General features: G+C 40.9%; 1 protein-coding gene across 4 annotated transcripts in view; it reads left to right on the forward strand.

The window, feature by feature from the left end:
- The first annotated feature begins 1849 nt into the window (after nt 1-1849).
- The window catches only part of ACSS2 (acyl-CoA synthetase short chain family member 2), a 46819-nt gene continuing 23055 nt past the window's right edge, over nt 1850-25613 (forward strand). For 2 of the 4 annotated variants that reach the window (XM_061437357.1, XM_061437360.1), the window contains exons 1-2: nt 1864-2120; nt 10282-10477. In XM_061437357.1, the coding sequence (XP_061293341.1) occupies nt 1943-2120; nt 10282-10477 (374 nt within the window). In that variant the 5' untranslated portion in view covers nt 1864-1942. Of the gene's footprint in view, nt 2121-10281; nt 10478-25613 lie in introns of all 4 variants that reach the window. The other 2 variants (XM_061437358.1, XM_061437359.1) reach the window with 2 other exon arrangements.

Genomic DNA, 25613 nt, shown 5'->3' on the forward strand with positions numbered 1-25613 from the left:
ACTAGAACTATTTGCCATCACTTCATGGCAAATAGATGGGGAAACAATGGAAAAAGTGATAGACTTTATTTTCTTGGGCTCCAAAATCACTGCAGATGGTGACTGCTGCCATGAAATTAAAAGACGCTTGCTCCTTGGAAGAAAAACTATGACCAACCAAGACAGCATATTAAAAAGCAGAGACATCACTTTGCCGACAAAGGTCCATCTAGTCAAAGCTATGACTTTTCCAGGAGTCATGTATGGATGTGAGAGTTGGACCATAAAGAAAACTGAACACCGAAGGATTGATGCTTTTCAACTGTAGTGTTGGAGAAGACTCTTGAGAGTCCCTTGGACCACAAGGAGGTCAAACCAGTCAATCCTAAAGGAAATCAGTTCTGAATATTCATTGGAAGGACTGATGCTGAAGTTGAAACTCCAATACTTTGGCCACCTGTTGCAAAGAACTTACTCCTTAGAAAAGACCCTGATGCTGGGAAAGACTGAAGGCAGGAGGAGAAGGGGACGACAGAGGATGAGATGGTTGGATGGCATCACCGACTCAGTGAACATGAGTTTGAGCAAGCTCCAGGAGTTGGTGGTGGACAGGGAGGTCTGGCATACTGTAGTCCATGGGGTTGCAAAGAGTTGGACATGACTGAGCGACTGAACTGAACTGAACTGAACTGAATTTAGGATGTGCTGGGCATGAGATTAGTTGGACAAAGAACAAGAGAGCAGGTGGGAAGGGAGGCTGGGCCAGATGGGGTTCTGCGTAGGCTTCAGGAAGTGGGGGCTGCCTGCTTCCCGGCCTCAGAATCACTCTTGGATTTAAGTACTTGAGGATCCTTCCTGACTTGATGGCTGTTCTGTAAATGGATGGGTGAGAGTGGGCCCTTCTTGGTGGTGAGTACAGAGATGGAGGGTCCTGGCTGGTCCCTCCTTTCTGGAGTGGAAGGGATAGAGGGAAGCTGGAGGTATTTGAGCCCAGGTGTCTCTTGATGAAGTAAGAGACTGGGAAGGAAACAAGGGTGTGATTGATTCCTTCTATTTGCCTAGACTTTATGTCACAAGACTTAGCTTCAGCCAGATAAGGTGGTAAAAACTTCTGGAGGCAGGAGACCTAGGTTTGGCCCAAGTTACAGTCCTTTTTTCTGGGACTTTGTACAAAGTCCTCCCTTTCCCTGAGTCTACAATTTATGCAATGAAATGGGTTTGTTAGCAAAGACTTGAGGCGCCTCCCAGTCTTAATTTAATGAATCTTTGCATTTTAGGTCTGGATGGAAATTTGTGGAGGCAGGGAAAGTAAAGAACTCTCCTCAAGAGTGGAAGAAAATATGAGTTTCCTCAGGGTGGCGGTTAGTTCCCAGAGCGAAAGTGTGTCACCCGGAAAGGACCCTACTCCACCTGGCTTTTCCACTCGGTGGGGTGACAGGCTTGTGCAATCAGATCGCGGGGCGGCTCCTCGATGGGCCTGACCAAACTCCGTTCGTTCGTTAGCCCAGCTCTTTCCTGCTCATGCCCCGCCCTAACTCAACTCTGCATCTGTAACTCCAAGACCCCACCCCACCCTGGTCACTCCATGGTCCTGCCTCCTCTCCTGTCACATCCAGCCTCGCCACTCCCGGTCACTCCACGGGCCCACCCTCTCGCCTGTCACGCCTGGCCCCTCCCCCTTCTGCTTTCCCGCTGAGGCTCCACCCCTTCCGCAAGTAAGCTCCGCCCCATGCCCCAAGCAATGCTCAACTTTGGCCAATGGGTTTCTTTGCTAGCCCTGGTCCCAACACCACCAGGCACGGCTCCGCCCCTCTGGGCCTCTCCCCCTTGCACCTGCCTAAGCCCCGCCCCCGCCACCAGGCCCCGCCCCTTCTTAAGGCCCCGCCCCTCGGTCGGCCTGTTTTCCGCGCCTGGGCGCCGGCTGCTACCGCCAAGGCGGCTGCTGTGTTCGGAACTTGAGGTGATGGGGCTTCCCGAAGAGCGGAGCCGGAGCGGCAGCGGGAGCGGGGCCCGGGAGGAAGCTGGAGTCCGGAGCCCGACACGGAGCTGGTCTCCGCCGCCCGAGGTCAGCCGTTCGGCGCACGTCCCCTCGCTGCAGCGCTACCGCGAGCTGCACCGGCGCTCCTTGGAGGAGCCGAGAGGTGAGGCAGGGCCCGGGCGGGCCTGAGGGACGTCAGCTAGGAGAGAAGTGGGGGTTCACAGGAGAGGGAGGAATTGGGGGTGTTCCGTCGGGAAATGGAAGTTCCGTGAGATGGAGGTTCCCTTGGGAAATTGGGGAGTCGGTAAGGAGATAAAGGTTCTGTGATGGAAGAATAGCGGTTCTTTAAGGAGATGGAAAGGGGTTCTGGGAGGAGGGGGTTCTCTGAGGCGAAGGAGGAAATGTCGTTCTGTAGGAAATGAGCGTCTCCTAGGAGTTGGGGGGTTCGTTTGCGACTTGGGGGTTCGCAGGTTCTGTGAACGTCTGAAAGAGAGAAAATGTCCTGAAAAGAGAGTTTCTCATACGAAGAGTCAGGTTCTTAGGGGCCAGGAGCGCCTTGAAGGGAGGCGGGCCACGAAGAGAACTTTCTTTACCGCTTTTCAGCCCAGCTCAGCCCGTGCCTCCTGACAACTTTCGCCTGTGAGTTAGTCTCCACTGCTGAGGGGCACTCGAGTCCCATCCTGGCATCCCCAAGTTAGTAATGGAGATCTATTTTTAGTATTTCCGAAATCCCGATGGAAACTACCATGTAAAACTGAACAAGTCACTAAAATATTGTCTTTAAAATAAAAAAATTAGGGCTGGGATTGTAATAACTCCGTAATTCTGATAGGTAGTGCCATGTCTTTGAGACTCAAGCTGGGTAAGGGGATGTAGCTGAATTGGGAGGCGGCATGATGCTGGCAGTGGGACATGCATGAACAATCTGGATTTGATCTTGGCTCTGCCACTCATTTGCTGTTTGGTCTTGAGATTTTAAAACCTGTCTGAAATTCCTTTTCTTTATCTATAAAATAGAGGTAATAAGACCTGCCTTGAAGATTTGTTTGAGGGCTAAAATGAGTAGTAAGTGAAGTGTGCATTATAGAGTGCCTGATGCACAGCAGCATTCACTAAATAGTGGTTAGTTTGATAACCATAAGAGCAATGTGGATGAAGCCACTATTGAGTAAGCAAGATAAGATTAAATCAGGTGTAGAGCCGTTGATTGCTGCAGTCAATGTCCAAGTTTTAGTGCTCAGACCTCTTTTTTTTTTTTTTAGGTGTTCTTATAGGTATTTGTTGACTAAATTTGTCTATGTAGACCACCCCTTAGACAAATATTACACTTAATCTTTTAGTTGACTCTTGTGGCTGGTAATTCTTTCCTTGTCAAGTTCCTACTCTTTAAAAAGATTTCATAGTAGGCTTCCTTTAATAGGGAAATGAGCCAATATCTTTAAATAAAAACACAATCACATGGAAGTTTCATAAAATACAACACACACCTGTATCCACCAACTATCCTAGGATTCTGACTTCTTGGGATAGCACTGAATTTTTGTTGGGATTCTCTAGGAATAAAATATAAAGGCCAATTCATATACTGGCTCTAAAGCAATATCATCATATCTTCATCTTTCCAATGGAGACTTCCTAGTTGGCTCTTAGAGAGGTGATCTTATCTATAGACTCACTTCCTAATCAGAGTTCACTTTCAGATTAGATAACCCCAGCTTGTTTCTTTTTCTTTCTTTCTTTTTAAAATTGAAGTATAGTTGATTTATAATGTGTTTGTTTCAGGTATACAGTTCAAAGTAGTTCAATTATTTACACATATGTCCATATTCTGGAGAAGGCAATGGCACCCCATTCCAGTACTCTTGCCTGGAAAATCCCATGGATGGAGGAGCCTGGAGGGCTGCAGTCCATGGAGTCGCTAGGAGTCAGACACGATGAGCAACTTCACTTTCACTTTTCACTTTCATGCATTGGAGAAGGAAATGGCAACCCACTCCAGTGTTCTTGCCTGGAGAATCCCAGGGACGGCGGAGCCTGGTGGGCTGCCGTGTATGGGGTCACACAGAGTTGGACACGACTGAAGTAACTTAGCAGCAGCATGTCCATATTCAGACTCTTTTCCCTTATAGGTTATTACAAAACAGAGTATAGTCCCCTGTGCTATACAGTAGGTTCTTGTTGGTTATCTATTTTATATATATTAGTGTGTGTGTGTGTGTGTGTGTGTGTGTGTGCATGTGCTAAGTTGCTTCAGTTGTGTCTGACTCTGTGACCCTATGGACTATAGCCTGCCAGGTTCCTCTGTCCATGGGATATTCCAGAATACTGGAATGGGTTGCCATTTCCTCCTGCAGGAGATCTTCCTGACCCAGGGATTGAAGCTGCATCTCTTGCATCTACTGTATTGGCAGGCGGGTTCTTTACCACTAGAGCTACCTGGGAAGCCCAGTACTGTGTATGTGTTAACCCCAAACTTCTAATTTATCCCTCCCCTCCTACCTCAGGCCTCTTTTCACTTCTCTTCCCTCTCTATATTTTTTCCTGTCATGAGTTCATGTTTCCCATGTTTTCGTTTTTTTAAATTAAGGTAACATTATTTAAGCTCCCTGTATACAATATTGTATTTCTACTTCTGTGTACTCTATGGTGTGATCACCACCAAAAATTTAGTTTCCACCCATCACCATACAGTTACCCTCTTTACTCATTTTACCCTCCCCACTTCACCTCTGGTAACCAGTAATCTGTTCTCTGTATGTGTGTTTGTTTTGTTTAGTTTGGTTGTTATTTTGTTTTTTACATTGCACATATGAGTGAAAGCATATGGTATTTGTCTTTGACTCTGTCTGAAATTGTAAGTTTTCATTCTTTTTATGGTTGAGTAATATTCATAGTACTTCCCTGATGGCTCAGACAATAAAGAATCTGCCTGCAATGCAGGAGACCCAGGTTCAATATCCAGGTCAGGAAGATCCTCTGGAGAAGGGAATGGCAACCCACTCCAGTATTCCTGCCTGTAGAATCCTTTGGACAGAAGAGTTTGGTGGACTACAGTCCATAGGGTCACAGAGAGTTGGAGACTTGGAGACTGACACTTTTTTGACTTTAATATTTGTATATCTATATGCTGCTGCTGCTAAGTCACTTCAGTTGTGTCCGACTCTGTGCGACCCCATAGATGGCAGCCCACCAGGCTCCCCGGTCCCTGGGATTCTCCAGGCAAGAACACTGGAGTGGGTTGCCATTTCCTTCTCCAATGCATGAAAGTGAAAAGTGAAAGTGAAGTTGCTCAGTCGTGTCCGACTCCTAGCAACCCCATGGACTTGCAGCCTACCAGGCTCCTCCGTCCATGGGATTTTCCAGGCAAGAGTACTGGAGTGGGGTGCCATTGCCTTCTCCGTATATCTATATAGGTAAATACATATCTCTATATATCACATCTTCTTTATCATTCATTTATCAGTGGACACTTAGGTTACTTCCATGTCTTGGCTATTCACTGTAAACATAATAAACATAGGAGTGCATATATCTTTTCAAAATAGTGTTTCTGTTTTCTTGAGAAAAATACTCAGAAGTGGAATTGCTGGATCATCTAATAGTCCTGTTCTTAATTTTTTGAGAAATTGCTATACTCCAAAGTGGCTGCAACAGTATGCATTCCCAACAAAAATGTATGAAGGCTCCATCTCTTCACATCTTTTTCAACACTTGTTTCTTGCCTTTTTGATAATAGCCATTCAGACATGTATGAGGTGATATACCATTGTGGCTTTGACTTGCATTTTCCTAATAACAAGTAGTACTGAACATCTTTTCATGTATCTGTTGGCTATCAGTATGTCTTTGGAAAAATGTCTATTCAGCACCTCTGATCACTTTTTAATTGGGTTACTTGTTATTTTGTTGTTGAGTTGTATGCGTTCTTTATGTATTTTGAATGCTAACCCTTTATCCGATATATGATTTGCAAATACCTTCTCCCCAATGATGAGCTGTTACTGTCACAGTAACTCTTTTTGTGTATACTTAGCTTTGTATCCAGGATCTCACTTATGCTCTAGTCTCAAATTGCATAGGCCTGTAGAGCATTTTATTCACATATCATGATGTTATACCGTATTTAACATTACTGTGAGTCAGATTTACCAATTTTCCCTTCCAAATCTGCTCTTCTTCCTAATGTTCTAATCCCTGCCAGTGGCACTATCCCAAATCTTATCTATCTGTATATCTTATTTATTTATATGTTGCTAACTGCTTGCTGGGCACAAATTCTGTTTGTTTGATGTAGAGACTATTATCCCCATTTTTCAGAAAAGGAAACTGACACTTAGAGAGGTTAACTAAATTGAACAATGTCACAGAGGTACTTAGCGGTGGAGCTGAGATTTGAACCAACATAGTTTTGACTGCAGAATCTATACTCCCAGTAGCTATGCTAGGCCTCTTCTCTGATCCACAGTCTGCCTGTTATGAAATTCTATCAAATACTCTTTCCACATATCTCTTAGGTTATCTTTTCTTCCATTTCCATAGACCCTTTTAATTCAAGGGAGCAGCCTTCTAATTGGTTCTCTCTCCCCTAGTCTCACTCATCTCCATATTTCTGGTATATTTAGAATTATCTAAACACTATTGGACTGATATGGAAATAGTGCTTTCATATGTCACTTCAAAAACTTTCAATAGTTCCCTATTTCCTACAGTTTAAAGTGAAAATTCTGCCTTTCTTTCAGAATCTCTGGATAACTAGCCTACCCCACCTTTCTATTCTTATCTTCTGATACTCCCTACCACATGCCCCTCATTCTACAACAGACCATTCTTGTTGATATGCTGTATACACAAAAGTCCCTTTCCCATCACCATGGCTTTGCCCATTCCCTTCTGTTCCTCTCTACCTAATCAAACTTCACCAGTTCCACAGAGCATTTCCTGATCATGCCAGTCCATTATTATCTTTTCTAAACTTCAGTACTTAGAACATGTGCCGAAGAACCATCCAGAATTCAACAGCTCCACCATAAAAAAAATAAAAGCAAGAACTAAATGATTATGTATTTCCCTGATATTCCAGTGGTTAAGATTCCACACTTCCACTGTAGGGGGCATGAGTTCGATCCCTGGTCATGGAACCACACTGCCTGTGGCCTGGCGGGCCAGAAAACAAAACAAAACTAAGTGATTATAAAACTCAGATTTCTTCACTTCTTGTTGATGGACATAAATGTGGTTCATATATGGTTTTACATAATCTGTGCCTACTACTGTCACTTAAAATGTATTTTTTTGAGTATACACATATTAAATGTAGTTATAACAACATGGAACTTAGAGTCAGATCTTATTTTTTATTCAGGTTACTAGCTGTGTGATTCTTGGGAGAGTTTCCTATGTGTCCTGAGCTTCAGTTTTCTCATGTATTAAAATCAAGATCATCAGAGGGCCATATAAAAATTAAATGAGATTAGCTCAATCCTTGGACATTAATGGCATTCATTAAAATGCCAGTTCCCATTTGTTCTCTCATTAATGGCCATTTAGTACCCTATTGTATCACTACCATTAAAGAGATTTCATCTCTTTAGTTTTCATCGATTTTTTCATTGTTGAGCGTTAGGGTTGTTTCTAGTTTTACTGTTATAAATGGTGTTAGTATAAACATCTCTTGAGTAATCACTTTTTTCCCCTGTGGTATTATTTTCTTAGGGTGTGTTTCCCCAAAGTTAGCAGTTGAAAGAATATAAAACATTTTATGACTCTTGTCATGCATTGCCCTGCTGTTCAGTAACATTGTGCTAATTTCTTACAATGCTGTTATCATGTAACAGATCGGTTTTCTAGGGTCACTTGGGCATTGAGTTCAATATTTTATTAGTCTTTGCTGGTCTCAGAGGCATATAATAGCACCTTGGGGTTGATTTGATTTGGATTTCTTTAATTCATTGCAAGTTGTATAGAAAGAAAAGAAAGTGAAGTCACTCAGTTGTGTCTGACTCTTTGTGACCCAATGGACTATAGCCTGCTGGGCTCCTCCATCCATTGGACTTTCCAGGCAAGAATACTGGAGTGGGTTGCCAATTCCTTCTCCAGGGGAATCTTCCCGACCCAGGGATCGAACCCAGGTTTCCTGCATTGTAGGCAGACTCTTTACTGCCTGAGCCACCAGGGAATCTGGTGGCAAGATGTATACCATGTGATTTAGCTTTCAGTATATTCTGTCTTGTATACTCAGAAATATTTTATGTTTTAGTCTCATTGTTGCCAAAATCTTGTCTCTCTGTGTACCAATGCCAAACAGAAATACGGAGACAGAGTTATGGAGGAGAAGGAAAGAATAGCTTTATTACTTTGCCAGGCAGAGGGGGAACACAGTAGGCTAGTGCCTCAAGAACTATGCCTCCTCCCTGGTGAGAAGGGAAAGGTTATATAGTCAGGCAGGAGTGTGTGACAAGGATCAAGGTAATAACAGTCTTGTATTCTTTCTTCTGCAAAGTTCAAAAGGGTGGGGTTCCTGACAAGATTGGATGTGTGGAGGGTCTTAGGTGGTCCAGTGTCCTAACCTTGATGAGCCTCTCTGGTCCTTTAATCTTGCTGTTTTACTGCTGTTCCTCCTTTGATGAGCAACTATGATGCCTTTTGGAACTGAGAGGTCATGGAGGCTGGATTCTTGCCTATAAGAAATGGGGGACAAACAGGCCTCTGTGCCCAGGAGTCCCACGGGGCCCTGCTCAACATCATTATCTCTATAATCAGACTGTATAAACTAAATCATCCAACTTGAACAAGTCACTTTACTTCTATAAATTTGATTTCTTGATATCAGTAAAATGAGAGGCCGATAACCTCTAAATTTCCTTCCATTGTTATGGTTCTGAGTGTCTCTCTCTCTCCTCTAGCTTGTGATCCAGTACTTAGACTATCCTAGGTGTTCTGCAACAGCATGTTTAACCTGTTGAGTACCTTTTCTCCAGAGTAACCAGGCAAATGTTTCAATATTGTAAGTCTTCTCTGGTTAAAACTGTACAATGACTTTCCATTGCTCTTAGAAACAGAAACTGTTAGTTGCTCAGTCATGTCCGACTCTTTGTAATGCCATGAGCTGTAGCCTGCCAGACTGCTCTGTCCATGGGATTTTCCAGGCAAGAATACTGGAACAGGTTGCTGTTTCCTTCTCCAGAGGATATTCCTGACCCAGGGATCAAACCCAGGTCTCCTGCATTGCAGGCAGATTATTCACCATCTGAGCCATCAAGGAAGCCTGTCGCTCTTAGGCTCAAATTCTCTATGCTTAGAAGGATTGCATGTTATCTGCCCAGTTTATGCCTTAATTTCTGCTATTCTTTCTCTTATTCTCAGTGCTTCAGCTTGAGGGAGTTCCTCTTAACGTATACCCATGGTTCTTTTCTGTCCCATAGTAATGTTTTTCCTGGTGGGAGAGTGGAGAAAAACTCGTATTCATCTTTCAGACTTTAGCAACAATGTCTTCCTCAGGGCAGTTCAAATCTTGACTTAGTAAATGTATAAGTAGATATCACTAAGTCATGTCCGACTCTTTGCAACCTCATAGATAGTAGTCCGCCAGGTTCCTCTCTCCATGGGATTCCCCAGTCAAGAATACAGGAGTGGGTTGCCATGCCCTCCTCCATGGGATCTTCCTGATTCAGGGATTGAACTTAGGTCTTGTGCTTTTCAGGCAGATTCTTTACCCACTGACCCACCTTGGGCAAATTATTTAGCCTCTCTGAGCCTTGATTTTCAAACCAATAAAATAAGAATGAAAAACCCTACCTCCTACGGTTGTGGTAAGAACTAAATGAGATAATGCATTTAAAGAGTTTAAAAGCCACATCTGGTACTTAGCAAGTAACACTTGGGCAAATAGTAGTAGGAGAAAGAGATGCTCATTAAGTAATTGCTGAGAGTGAATGAACAAATTTTTCCTTGTCATGGGAGGCTCTGTGGGTAAAAGATCTCTTCCTTTCATTAATTAATTCATTGGAAAAGTTACTGATTAACTACAATGTACTAGGCATTGTGATAGGCACTGGTTGCAGTTTGAATAGATGGTGAAAAATGGAGTGGATATTTTGAGAAGGGAGGAAAGAAACTTGAGTCAAGATTCAGCCCATGGGAGTAAAGATGGTTTAAGAGTGTGGTGGGTGTTAAGATTTGAGAGGTAGAAGAGGGACCCAGGTGATAGGTTCTAGAGTACAGGGCAGAGAAATTGTGACTTGGTGCTATGCATAGAATGGTAAGCCATCTGAGGATAAGTGTGCCTCAGAAGCTAAATGATGTCTGGGCTTCCTTTTCTGTTGTAGAGTTTTGGGGAGACATTGCCAAGGAATTTTACTGGAAGACCCCATGTCCTGGTCCATTCCTTCAGTACAACTTTGATGTGACTAAAGGGAAAATCTTCATTGAATGGATGAAAGGAGCAACTACCAACATCTGCTACAACGTACTGGATCGAATTGTCCATGAGAAAAAACTTGGCGATAAAGTTGCTTTTTACTGGTAAAAACACCTATCTTATAGCCTGTGGCAGATAAAAAGTCACCCTGACATTTATATAGCATTTTATAGTTCACAAAGTACCTTAAAAATCCATGCATTTGATGCTTATAACAACCCAGAAGAAGCAAAGTATCATTAACTTAATGTCTCAGGTGAGGAAAAATACCTCAAGTTAAATGACTTCCCTAAAATCATGTAACTAGTATGTGACAGAACTGACATTCAAAATCAAGTGTCCTGACTTCTAGTCTAGTGTTTTCAACTTGTAGTTGGAAAGAACAATGTGAGGGGGTGAATGGAAGTGAAAAGGACTATGTTGTTTTCTTATTCTTGCTTTGGGAGAAAAGTGGATTGTGGATTTTTCGCTGCCACCACCACTGTTATCATCATTACCTTTGATTGAGCTATATGCCAGATACTGTGCTCAAGTGCTTCACACATATTATCCTATTTGATGCTCACAACAACTAAAAATATATTATTTATTTTCCTCGTTTTACATATGTGAAAATGAAATTCTGAGATGTAAATAGATGACTTATTTGAAGTTATACAGCTAGTAAGAAGGACTGATATTCACATCCTGGTAGCACAGTTCCAGAGTTTTACTCTTAACCATGACATTATACTATCCTTCTAATTTCTTATACTAGCCTCTCAACAGCTTTGCAAATTAGGTATTCTTAGCCCAATTTTATAGCTGAAGAAATGAAGCATGCATCTCTGCTTCATAGTGAATAAGCTCATAGAGTGAGTAACTGGTGGAGCCAGGGTTCAAACCCAAGTCTGTCTGATTCCTTGTTTTTAACACTCAGCCATGCTGACTCCTCCACTGAAACTAAAACCCCCTCTTCCTAGCAACATAGCTTAGAGGAGATGTTACTAAACTGAACCTGAAATAGGACCTTGAAGTTCCAGTTATTGGGGTGTTTCTGCCACCAACCATAAGCACTTTGAGAATTAATCTGTTTCTTTTTTAAATCAGCCAGTAGGAGCATATTGGTATTTCACGGATGCGTTAAATTTGTAGTCAGTAAAACGTTGCCCAGTTTGTGTGATATATTAAGAAAAACCCTCACCTGAGAGATAGGAAATTCAGTTTCTCACTTTAACTCTGCCATCCACTTGCCATGTAACCATAGGCAAGGCATTTAACTCTCTGAGAGTCAATTTCCTTGTCCATAAAATGGGGGTAATATTAAATCCCACCCTTGCCCTATAACTGGATTGTTAGGAGAATCAAATATGATTTTGTAAAAGTATTTATTGGGAAACACTGTACAAATGTGAGTGGTATGTTACCACATTACCATTGCTCAGGTTGGGGTCACTTTGCCACTGAAATTCACAGTCCATTATGCCTGTTGAGACTTTGTTTAGCTCCTGCCATGAGACTTTATGCTTGAGCTCCAACTGACACTTGGGCCCATCTCCTAGGTTCCTCAGAGATCAGAAAACCTTTAAAGATCTGGATAGGAGATACTTTGTCTGAATTTGTTCCCTGGTTTGAAATCAAGTGCATGATGAAAGACTGGAAAGGCACAAGCCAGAATTGTTTATTCAATGGATATTGCTGCAGAATCCTTGAGGCCCTTCTTTCTAGTTTCCCTACCATCTGTACTTGAACAGAGCCTGTCTTTCCACATATGTAAAATGAAAGGAGTAGATTAGATCAGTGTTTTCCCAAGAATGCTTTTGAAACCACTAATTACTAGACATATTAGCAGGAACTTTTTTTTTTTTTTTTTCCGAGCAGAAGCTTCTTGATTCATGAAAAAAAAACAGACTGAGAAGCACTGTATAATAAATTACGTTTCCAGGATTTTCATTGTGTATTGATACAGTAAAGGCTCCAAAAAGTCCTACAGTAAAGATACCTGATTCATTTTAACATGGGATTTCTAAAGTTTATTTGAGCCCCAAACATTTTTTATAGCATGCGATTAACATCACAAGAAGCAGTATTCCATGGAACACTGATTTATGAAGCACTTGATATATAATCTCTACATTTACTTCTCATGCAAAATTCTGTAACTCTGTAACAAGACATTTTCACTCCATTTTTACATTGGTCAGTCAACCAATAAGAATTTTAAAGATATTGAGTACTCAGCCCTGAGTGTTATGGTACAGAGGTAAGAAGAATGGGAGACAAGTACCACATGGGCCATTATTATTCAAGTCTCAATCTACAAATAAATCACATTTGTTAAAAGAAAGTAAAGTGCAAATATCCCAGATATTTGTTTACTTCCCTTTTTTACCTCTATATTTTAAAATAATATGCTTACACTGCAATTTCTTTTGTTTTTGAAGAAAGCATTGACTTCCTTTTATGATAAATGAGAATTCAGTTCTTATATACTACTCCAACTTCTTTCTCTTAATCTCAACATAATTATACCTCTATTTTTTAGTTAATTTAAAATCAATGCTTATTTTAGAATAATATATGATTGTATTTCCTTTTATATAAAGATTTTTGTTTTCAAAGAAGTTAAAAATCGCCTAAAATTTTCTTATACTATTTGCCTTTATCATATACTCAATATTTTTCAAACTATCATATAATTTATTCTGTGAAGTTCTCTTTTTCCCCTTGGTCCTAGAGCCTACCTTCTTTCTGCTCTAATTTTTATTAATGTTTTTAAAGTGACATCTTTTCAGTGATTTGCTCCAGTTGATACACTTCTTATGGAGCGATAGTATGACTTTCTTTTCAGCCTAGACATTTAGATAACTCAAGTGGCTTTCTTTTCTTTTTTCTGAGCAAACTCCTGGAAATAGTGAAGGACAGGGAAATCTGGAGTGCTGCAGTCCAAGAGGTCACAGAGAGTTGGACACAACTTAGAACTGAACAGCAATAGCATAGTGGCATTAGAAAATCACATTTAGGGCAGATCTTATATACAAACTGAAGTAAGCCACTAACAAAGTGCTTCAGTTAGCCAAGATAGAACACTATTAAGAAGAATTTGCCTTTTAACTTTTGACTTGACACATGGTAAATATTCATGGAAGAATAGTATTTTTAGAATTTGAAGTGATTGTTTTATTAGAATCCATCTAGGCCAACTGTCCTTACAGATGTAAAGGGTTTATGCAGGGATCAATTTATTCAATAAATACTTATTAAGGACTTACTATGTACCAGGCAGTATTCTGAACAAACAAACAAACTCTCTACCCTCTTGGAGGTTATATTCCAGTTTAAGGAGACAGACAAACAAATCAATAAATATAAGACAGGTAGTGATAAGTGCTGTAGAAAAATACAAAGCAGTTTAAGGAAAAAGGAATGACAGTGAAAAATGGGGATTGATATTGGCGGCCCTCTCTGATCAAGGTGACATTTGAGACGCAATATGAAGGAAATGCAGAATGTCATGCATATAGTTGGTTGGGAAAGGAAACTATTCCAGGTACATGGAAGAGTAAGTGTAGAGGCCCTGGGACAGGAGTGTTTTGCTACCTAGTGTGTTTGAATACTAGCTAGGAACTTAACGTAGCTGAAGCAGTATTAGTTAGAAAAACAGAGTGATACGGAATGAGGTCAGCAGGACACTAGATTGTATAGATTGAAAGATTTGGGTTTTTTTTTTTTCCACAGTGAAATGGGGAACCACTGGAAAATCTTGAGCGTAGAAGTGACAGTGATTTGACTTATGTTTAGAACCTGTCTTTATGTTGAGAATAGACCATTGAAGGGCAAGATTAGAAGCATGGAGACTTATGAGGCTATTATAGAAATCCATGTGAACAATGATAGTGATTGAAGGTGCTTCAGTTCAGTTCAGTCGCTCAGTTGTGTCCGACTCTTTGTGACCCCATGAATCGCAGCACGCCAGGCCTCCCTGTCCATCACCAACTCCCGGAGTTTACTCAGACTCACGTCCATCGAGTCGGTAATGCCATCCAGCCATCTCATCCTCTGTCGTCCTCTTCTCCTCCTGCCCCCAATCCTTCTCAGCATCAGAGTCTTTTCCAATGAGTCAACTCTTCACATGAAGTGGCCAAAGTACTGGAATTTCAGCTTTAGCATCATTCCTTCCAAAGAACACCCAGGGCTGATCTCCTTCAGAATGGACTGGTTGATCTCCTTGAAGTCCAAGGGACTCCCAAGAGTCTTCTCCAACACCACAGTTCAAAAGCATCAATTCTTTAGCTCTCAGCTTTCTTCACAGTCCAACTCTCACATCCATACATAACCACTGGAAAAACCATAGCTTTGACTAGACGGACCTTTGTTGGCAAAGTAATGTCTCTGCTTTTGAATATGCTATCTAGGTTGGTCATAACTTTCCTTCCAAGGAGTAAGCGTCTTTTAATTTCATGGCTGCAATCACCATATGCAGTGATTTTGGAGCCCCCAAAATAAAGTCTGACACTGTCTCCACTGTTTCCCCATCTATTTCCCATGAAGTGATGGGACCAGATGCCATGATCTTCGTTTTCTGAATGTTGAGTTTTAAATCAACCTTTTCACTCTCCTCTTTCACTTTCATCAAGAGGCTTCTTAGTTCCTTTCTGCCATAAGGATGGTGTCATCTGAATATCTGAGGTTATTGATATTTCTCCTGGAAATCTTGATTCCAGCTTGTGCTTCTTCCAGAAGGTGCTTAGAAATGGTCAAAATCTGGATCTATTTTGAGTGAAGAGCCCATGGAATTTGCTGACTTGAATTGGATGTAAGGTGTGAAAGAAAAGGGAATCAAGATTGTATTCAACAGTGGTGAGGTCCAGGACTAGGACATCTTGACCATTTTTGGACACCTATGAAAAGATTTTATGCAGGGGAGTGATGTCACAGCTGGGCTCAAGAAGATTAATCTGGATTCATATGGAAGTGAGAATATAAAGGCAGAGAGCTGAGAGTTTTGTTATTCAAGGTAGAGATGCCTAAACTGGGATATTGGTTGTGGGAATGGAATTGAACAATAAAATTATACAGAAATTTAGAGGAGAGAAACCGATATAGGTAACTGGTTGTATAGATGTAGGAGAGACAGGCAAAGAAAGTGAGAGAAGAGTCAATTGTTCCCTCAGTCTTTATAGCACTTTACCTTTTTCAAAGGCACATGGTCATCTGATCCAAAAGCTAAATTTACCCTCTAGACAAGACTATGGTTTCAACCTCTCTTATACTTTCTTCCCCCTACCATGACAGGTAGGGGTGTTGGTGGGGATTTATGTGTATATGAATGTGAAAGAAATCAGTGACAAAGTTATTAGAACAGTCATTCACAGAGAGATAGTCAGTGAGGGACATTAGAGGTAGCTTTGGGAGTGAGGCCTGACTAGTTAAAGGGATAATGGCAAACAATGAGAAATTGGAGGATTAAGTAAAGGGTTTCTGAGGAGAGGGTAGAAAGAGTGGTTGGTGATTGTTTTTCGGGTGATTTATACAAGCTGCTCAGTCTCTAGGTTATTCCAGGAGAGGACCCCAATCTCTCAAGCCCCCAGAATTTGGTTTAGTCCATTCCTTCTACTTTTTGCTTTGGATTGCCTCTGGCTATCATTGTCTCTGAACCATCTCCTACCTCAGTCTCAACTGAAGTCTCTTTCCACAGGCTCTGGCTATTTTTCAATGCTTCCTTAGAAACTTCTGAGAAGCAGGTGTCTTTAAGAGTGATCTCAGGGCAGAGGCTCTGCTTTCAGGATCCCTTTATGTTCCCGAATATGAATTCGAAAGTGTGCTATTTAGAGCTCTCCAGATCCTGGTGGGGTATGAGTGAGTGTGTGTACTTGAGGAGATGGGGATGGTTGAAAAGAGGAGATGAGCCCATGGTCTGACAAGGAGAAGACTGACTGTCAAGGTGACATGGAAAACTACAGCTCTAAAGTGTGTTGTCTTAGCATTCATGTCCAGGGACTCTATTCATTATCTAGGTCTGTGTCCTGGAGTTCATTTCAGTGATATTGGAATGGACAGACTTTTTTGTCCTCTATATCTTCACTAGTTTCACAATAGTGTATTTACTTATTAAAATATACCATTTGACCCTTGAACAATGTGAGTTTAAACTGCATGGGTCCACCTACAATGCAAATATTTTTCAACAGTAAGTTCTACAGTACTGCATGGTCTGTGGTTGATTGAATCAGCAGATACGGAGGAATCAAGGATATGGAGAGGCAACTGTAAGTTATAAGCAGATTAACCCCCATGTTGTTCAAGGGTCAACTGTACTTGCTAAGGAAAAACATTCATTGAGAAGGAATATGGCCTCAGACCATTCCCTTCCTCTCTCTGGGCCTTCCCTTTGTGAGAGTGATGGGAGGTGAACTACTGATACTCTGCAACGCCCCTTCCTGCACTGATGTGTCAGGATTCTACGAGTGTTTGAAGAGGAAGTGGTTCTTAGAAGGTCTGTTGCACCGTGTAGTGGCTGTTTGGTGACTCAGTAGGCAGGCTGGTCTTCTGTTGATACGGTGAAGAAAAGGAGGATTTTAGAAGGTTTGGGGTGAAGAGGCTGAGGAAGAGTCTACTCCCCTTGCCTGGTAACATGAACACTTTAGCACAAATACTTTAAACTAATGGGAGATATGTGGGGAAATAACTATGCTGGGAACAGTCTTTCTCCACTTGAATCAGATGGGCAGATTGTGGAGGAGGGCAGGGGTATTTCATGTTTAAGGTGTATTGTTAATTTTCTTCTCTTACTTCTCCCTGAGTTTTATGACCATTGATGCCTTAAAGAGTAATAAGTGGTGAAAATGAAACAACTAAGCTATGCTGTCCAAGACATTAGTCACTTTTTGAAAGTAGGTGGGATCTGAATAACATGTATAATAATAATAAACAGAATATGTTATATATTAATTATTATTATATGTACTAACATATGTAACAATAAGTGTGTAATAAATGGAGACTGTCTTGAGGCCTGACACAGTGTCCTGAGCCACGTCAACTACCTGTGTTTGTGTCTGGGCTGACTTCTTATACACGTGTATTGAGTAAATATTTAATGAAGAGAATGACTTTAGATAATGCCTATTTTTTGAGCCCTCTTAATCTCACTTGGAGAAGGCAATGGCAACTCACTCCAGTACTCTTGCCAGGAGAATCCCATGGACGGGGGAGCCTGGTGGGCTACAGTCCATGGGGTCGCTGAGAGTCGGATCCGACTGAGCGACTTCACTTTCACTTTTCACTTTCATGCATTGGAGAAGGAAATGGCAACCCACTCCAGTGTTCTTGCCTGGAGAATCCCAGGGACAGAGGAGCCTGTTGGGCTGCCATCTATGGGGTCGCACAGAGTCGGACACGACTGATGCAACTTGGCAGCAGCAGCAGCAATCTCACTATAAACAGAGGTAAAGAGGATACTTGCTAAAGTTACTTCTGTCACTGATCTTCAGAATTTCTATCACAAATCTAGGAAACTGCAGTGGCAAGGCAGCAAGGAGGAAAGTTGGGGAAGGGGAGGAACCCAGTACTGGCCTCGTGCCTTTGATGAGAGCTGGTAGTTAGGTAGGGGCACAGGTTCTTGCCTTAGGGTAGCCTCACATTTACAACAGTAAATAAGAAGGCTTAGAGTTGTCTGCCTTTTCCTGGATTTGGTATGAAAGAGTTGGGTCACTGGTAATGATACTTAGTGTTTGATAATAATACTTTGAACCTTTATGAGAATTTGAGACTCCCAGACCTTTGAGGTCCACTTCCTGTACAAAGCAGGAGTTGAAGCCCCTGAATCTTCATTCCCAACAATTCTCATAGTGATCATTCTGATTCTGGAACATTACCAAAACCACAGAGTTCACACAATATGTATCACCTTGTTAGGCACCTCTGTTACAAAATTCTTAGATATATTCCCTCCCTATAACTTTATCCCTACTTATGCTCTTCCCATGGTCTTAATCCTATGTTCTGGGGTCACATGAATAATCCTATTCTTTTTTCCATGAGACATCTCTTCAGGCAGTTTGAAGGCAGTTATTATATCCCTTTGCCAAGCTGAATGTAGGAATCTAAATCTAGAAGATGCCTTGAAGATTCCTTCCATTGTTTCCCCATCTACTTGCCATGAAGTGATAGGAGCAGATGTCATAATCTTAGTTTTTTGAATGTTGAGTTTTAAGCCAGCTTTTTTACTCTCCTCTTTCTCTTTCATCAAGAAGCTCTTTAGTTCCTCTTTGCTTTCTGCCATAAAGGTTGTATCATCTGCATATCTGAGGTTATTGATATTTCTCCTGGCAAATAAAGAACTTAGTGTTGGGCAAACAATATATTAGCTAATTTTATCATTATGCCAAAGCCTCATTCCTAAAACAAGAAAGAGCAGAGCTGATCTGATTGAAACATAGATTGATGGACAAGAGCCACATTCTGTTGGCTTCTTTACCTTGTCATTGTGTTCCCTGTGAGATATGTGTGTGGAACCTCTGGGGATTTGCAAAACTCAGTTTGGAAACCCCTGATCTAGTCAGTGCCCTTGTTTTATGGATGAGGTAATCTTAAAGTTCCTTGTATAGTATAGTTTCTGGAACAACTCTATCGTGCATGTTGGTTTCCTGTAGACATTCTCTAGTTGGCCAGTATCACTTATTAAGTACTCTACCTATGGTATGCCTTGGACATGGAATTATTACCATTCTTTGCTCTGACCTTGCATATTAAAATCACATTAGACCCATTGACAGCCATACTCTACCACGCAGTCTCCCATAATGCCTAAGACTTTTCTGTTTGTTCTAATAATAAACTATATCTCATTTGCATTGTATGTGTATAATTTGTTCCCTTGTTTTTTTGAACCTGGGTATGGTTCACAGCAATACTTGACAGATGAGGAACTTAAGGCTCAGAGTGGAAGTGACTTGGCCAGATCACATAGCAGTTGAACTTGTTCTAGAGAGAACACTTACATTCTTTGTTATAGACACTATGCTTCTCCTTTCATGGACCTAGCTCCTTTGACTGTCTGTCACTTATTTAGCCAGTAGTTTACTTAGATGATTTAGGGTTGGCTTAAGAAATGTTGACCACAATTTATAATGATAATTTATAAGGCTAAACACATTAAAGGGCAAACCTCAAGGAAGTAAAATCCTTTTCTTAGCTGGGATGTGCTCATTCATCCATTCATTAAACAATTTTTAAAAACTGAATATTTACTACATATAGTCTGCATGGGGCTTCCCAGGTGGTGCTGGTGGTAAAGAACCCACCTGCCAATGCAGGAGATGTAAGAGATGTGGGTTCTATTCCTGGGTTGGGAAGATCCCTTGGAGGAGGGCATGGCAACTCATTCCAGTATTCTTGCCTGGAGAATCCCACGGACAGAGGAGCCTGGTGGGCTACGGTCCAGAGAGTCACAAAGAGTTGGACACAACTGAAGCGACTTAACACAGCATGGCACATAGTCTACATACTACCTTGAGAATAGTGGGTGGGAGGCACAGGGCAATAGCAGGGGAACCAGTAAGGGGGCATGGCAGCAATTGAGATAAGATATGATAATGGAGATAACAGTAGAAGCTGTGAAAAGTGGTCAGAATTTGAAAGTTTTGTTTTTGTTTTTTGCCGTGCTGTGAGGCTTATGGGATCTTAGTTCCCTGAGACCAGGGGTTGAACCCAGGCCCTCAACAGTGAGAGCATCAGGGAGTTTCTCAGATTTTTTGAATTTGTCAATATTTTGAAGGCAGAGAGAACCAGTAGAATTTACTGATGAACTTAATGTGTGGGTATAAGAGAATGGAGTCAAGAAATAAAGGTTGTTTTTTTTTTGGTCTGAGTACTAGAAAAATATAATTTCCATTAGTTGAGTTGGAGAAGAAACCGGGAGGAAAAGCTTTGAGGAAGGATCAGAAATTTGTGTTCATGCACAGCTGTAAAATTGCAGCTGTGACATGTGTTAGGTAGCCAATAAAGAATTTCAAGTAGAGATATGACATATCAAGAGTTATACTTTGAAAAGATCACTCTCTTGATCGTGTATATATTTAAAAAAAAAATAATAATAACCCCCCCCCACAAAGCCTATTCAAGGATCTGCAGGCAGAGGTGCTGACCATTGCTTTATGACCTTTGGCAAGTGATGAAACCCTTCTGAGCCTCAGTTTCCTGACCTTTCAAATGGGAATAGCAAATCTTGTCCTGCCAGATTCAAAAAATTCCTACAAGGATTAGCTGAGATGAAAGACAAGAAAACACACCGAAAAGGTGTGTTATTATGAATTGGTGCTAATACTCACATACTCACACATATTACACACATCTAAGGGTATTATTAGGCAGAAGGATTCAGGACTGGCAGCCACACATGACTTTTCTATCCTTTCCAAAATGTCCTTCTTTCCTCTGATAAGCATAGCCTCTTTTCTCAAACTTGGCTCAGAATCCACGGTTTCTAGGAAGGGTTTCATGATTGATCATGCTTAAGTTATTTCTTTGCATCCTTTTTGTTAATTTCCTACTTCTGCATTTTCTTCTTCCCCTTTCTCGCTGTTTACCAATATTGGCTTGATATGGTGGGTGGTTTAGATCTCTCTAATTAGAGATTTTAAGCATCTGAAAGTAAGGAATAGCCTCTTACTCCCTTAGTTTCGTAATTTGGCAAACAGAAGGTGCTGATCGTTGGGTGGTCACTCTGGCGAAGATCATCCATTTCCAGTCCTCTGTGGCTTGGGAGTTTAGTAGGTAAAAAGTTTTGAAGTAGGGGAAGAACCTTTAGTCTAGGAACCTCTCCGACTCTTCTTTACCTACAGAATAAAATTTAAACTCAACATTTGCAGCCCTATATATGTATGAGCTGTCTCTAGCCTGTATTATTAATCTTTAAAGTTTTGAAACATACTTAAACTGATAGAAAAGTTACAAGTACAGCTCTTTCCCAGTTACCGGGGCCTGTATTTAAGCAGAGGCAGGAATGTGGAAGCTGACAGGCCAGTGGCCTGGTGCTGGGTCTGTAGCAAAATGTGACCTGTTGATAACCCTTTAAATCCCACTTCAACCAAGAGGTGAAGTTAATCAGCGAATCTGGGGCTCTGAACACACATGGAGTCTGGAGGGTCAGCTTTTCTCTGGCCAAGAGCTGCTGCTGCACACCTCTATTTGAAAGCAACACTTTGCTGCAGTGTTGCTGCAACAGCCCCTGGATGCAGGGGCTGTACAAGGGCAAGGTAAAGCTGAATTACCTGGGCCTGACTGTCAAGGGTTTTTTGGAGGTGTTTTCATGCTTGCCTTGGCTGAGTCCATCCACCTCACCTGAGTGCTGATCTGCCAGCACCATATCAGAGTCTGTAAGCAGGTAGTGAACATAGAATCCTTCATTGTCTGCGAGGCCTCCCAGGAAGACATTTGTCTTTTTCCCCTTTTTTCCTTACCAGGAGGCCTCATGAAGAGGAAGAAAAAGATAGGCCAAGCTGGGGCTGGACCTGGCAATAAAGAGCAAGTTTAAGCTCGTCCATTACCACCTGGACTGGTGGATTGTCTAATTTTCTAGTCAGATAATAAAACAGGATCAACACTTAAAGGAAAAAAAAAAAAGGAAAAAGAAAAATTGCACGTACAATACAAATAGCTTTTTTTTTGAACCATTTGAGAGTAAGATGCAGACCTTGAATTGTGTACATTTCCAACAAAGACTTTCTCCTGTATAACTGTAACATAGCTATCAAAATCAGGAAATGAATACTGATCCATAATTATCATCTAATCTTCAGATTCCATAGAAGTTTTGCCAGTTGTCTTAATAATCTCCTTAATGGCAGAAGGATCTAGTTCAGAATCACACATGACGTGCAGTTGTCGTGTCTTTTTAGTCTCCTTCAATCTAGAATAGTCCCTTAGTCTTTTCTGGATTTTCATGGCCTTGACATTCTATCATTTCAATCTTATAGGCTACAAAATACAGCTTAAGGGTCTAAATTGAATTGGCTGATCTTTCATTTTATACCAATGATTGAGATTTTTTTTTTAAATTATGAATTTTTCAGCAAGGACTTCCAAAGAGTTGCCAATTTAAAATTGTATGAAGTAAGGGTTGCTGCTTCTGCTGCTGCTAAGTCACTTCAGTCATGTCCAACTCTGTGCAACCCCATAGACGGCAGCCCACCAGGCTCCCCCGTCCCTGAGATTCTCCAGGCAAGAACACTGGAGTGGGTTGCCATTTCCTTCTCCAGTGCATGAAAGTGAAAAGTGAAAGTGAAGTTGCTCAGTCGTGTCTGACTCTTCTCGACTCCATGGACTGCAGCCTACCAGGCTCCTCCGTCAATGGGATTTTCCAGGCAAGAGTGTTGGTTGCCATTGCCTTCTCCGAAGTAAGGGTACTTTTGTGCAAATTCATACATTGAATTAGAGGTAAACAGTAATCTAGGTCTGGTGACCCAAATATTTACCTGTGGATATTGTTAATATCCAGATTCCTGGATCCCACCCAGCCTATTGAATCAGAATTTTCAGGGGATAAGATTTCTGACTTGTATTTTTAAAACTTGCTCACATGTTTTTGATATGGTGGGCAGTGGCAGGATCTGTTTGAAATTATTTATGTTAGTGATCTAATACCCAGAAGAATTTTGATATGTAACTCTTCATAAATTTTAAAGTTCAGTTTTAAACATTTTATCAAAAGATTAAATAACTGCAAAGAATCTAATTTCCAATGTGTTTTTATTGTATATATATATATGTTATATATTTTTTCAAAATCTTGAAGCTGCACATTTAGCTCATATAATTTATAGATAATGTTCATCATATACCCTAATTTGCACAGACAGTTCTGTCAACATGTTACTCCTTTCAATATTGATTTCTTATAGAAGCTCTCTGGTTTGCTTCCTTGGGGTTCTCCCTCTGAATTTATGCATTCTCAAATTGTCCCTTTGTTTGGCACTCTAGAGGGTTTTTTTTTTTTTTTTTTAAACCTCAGCATTGTATAAGCATAATAAAGTTTGGGATAAAAGAGAGACATGGCATTTTTTTGTAAAGTGGGAGAAAGAAAGTGGGAAAGGAAAACCAACTTAGATCACTGTTAGGAAAGAGTACATGTGAAAGTTGAAACTCTGGACACTTACTCTCTTAAAACTTTTCCTGCTCAGGTACCCATAGGAATAGAGTGCTATACTTAAAAATTACTAATTTAAGCTATGTCTACCTAAATAGCAAAGAACTATTGCCATGAATCTTTTTGCATGTGTCTGTTATACTTGAGAGACTTGTTGTACACGTAGTGTGTTGTCGCTGGCTGTTCTTCCCACTCGCTTTTCCTAATCTAGGCATATTCTTATCTAAGGCAGCATTCCAACTAAAGTGGTAATAAAGGAGCTGAGAGGGCTGCCCTCATTCATTTATTTTGAGGGAGACTAGCATGGTAGGAACAACTGGATGATAGGAATGAGTATGATTTTCCCCCTGTAGGAAGGCATGTAGGCATCGGGAGAAAGGTTACCTTCTATACTAGCCCAGGCCTGCCTTCCTGACAGAGAAGATGTGTAGAAACCAACTGGCACCAAAGCCACTTTGGCCAAGGGGAACAGGCGCAAGGTCTCTGGCTCAAGGCCTAAAAATAGCTGGCAGGAGAACAGGGTGTATTAATAGCTCAGATTGCAAAGCATGTGTCCCATAGCCTGAACCTCATATTCGGGGGCTTCTTCCAGTCTCTTTCATGGCATAGAGTCCAGGATTGAGTCCACTGTAGGGGCTCAAGAAACTTTTCTATATATGTTTCCAAATCCCATGCCACAAGTTTTAAACTTTTCCCCTCTGTCTACCATTTCCCCCTGCGTGTTTAGCATCTGTCTTCTTCATTTGTATCCTCTATAATCCCCTCTTTCCTTCCGTGTTTCCTCACTCTGATCAGCCTAGATCCGGCTGATCATGTAGGCAGAGAAGTTTATTCATTCACTCTTTTATCCACTCATTTCACAGTTATGTATTAAGTGCCTACTATGTGTCAAAGTTTATGCTTCGCACTGAGGAGGAAACAGATTAAAAGATATCCTGTCTGTCTTTAAGAAACTCACAATCCAGTGAGAGAAACAGGTGTATGCTATGACTATAATGCTAAAAATAAAATAAATAAATGCCAAGTCTTTAGGTAAATAGACAGTATGAATGAATGAATAGTGCTAAGGTACAATCTTTCAGGAAAGAAAGATTTGTAAAGATGTCTGTTTTTTCCAAATTATTCTGTGTGCTTATTGCAGTTCCAATCAGAATTGCAATAAGTTTTTAAAATTTGAGATATAATTCATAACATACAATTTGCTCATTTAAAGCACACCTCAGTGATTTTTGGCATATTCACAGAGTTGTACAAACATCATCACAATCTATTTTAGAACATTTTCACCACCCCAAAAAGAAACCTCATACTCATTAGCAATCACTCTTCATTTTCTTCCAACTTTCCTTGCTGTCAGACCTAGGCAATCACTAATCTATTTTTTGTCTCTATTCTGGACAGTTCATATGAATGAAATCATACAATATGTGACCTTTTGTGTCTAGCTTCTTAAACTTAGAATAATCTTTTCAAGGTTCATCCATGTTGTAGCATGTGTCAGTACTTTATTCCTTTTTATACAAAATAATACTCCATTGTATGGATATGCCACATTTTATTTATCCATTTTTCAGTTGATGTATACTTGGATTGTTTTCACTTTTTCACATCATGAATGATGCTGCTGTGAATCTTTGTGTACAAGTTTTTGTATGGATGTATGTGTTCAGTTCTCTTAGGTTATTATAGTTTTACTAAAATCCACGCTTGGTGGACTTTAACCCCACAGTTCTCAGGACTCCTGCACTTTTATTTTCTTCTTTCTGCTAATCCTGGGTTTTGGAAACATCACTCCCCTTATGTAGGCCAGTTCATTTAGCAGGAGAATGCCCTGAGGCATATAGACTCTAGAGCTAGCCACAGGTGACTGTTAATATTTAAAATAGATTAAATTAAATTAAAAATTCAGTTCCTTCACAACATTTTAAGTGTTCAGTAGCTATATGTGGCCTGTGGCTACCATATTGAATAGCTCTGCTTTACAATAATAGTGCTGCTAAGTGCTAAGTAACCTCCAGGCCATCACTTCCCATCTGTGCATTTGGTTTCTCATCTGTGAATAGGGGTGGTGAACATCAAAAGCCCCATCTTCCTCTGGCATTCTCAGTGATTTA

The sequence above is a fragment of the Bos javanicus genome, chromosome 13 (genome assembly GCF_032452875.1).
Source record: "Bos javanicus breed banteng chromosome 13, ARS-OSU_banteng_1.0, whole genome shotgun sequence".
NCBI classification, from domain to species: Eukaryota; Metazoa; Chordata; class Mammalia; order Artiodactyla; family Bovidae; genus Bos; species Bos javanicus.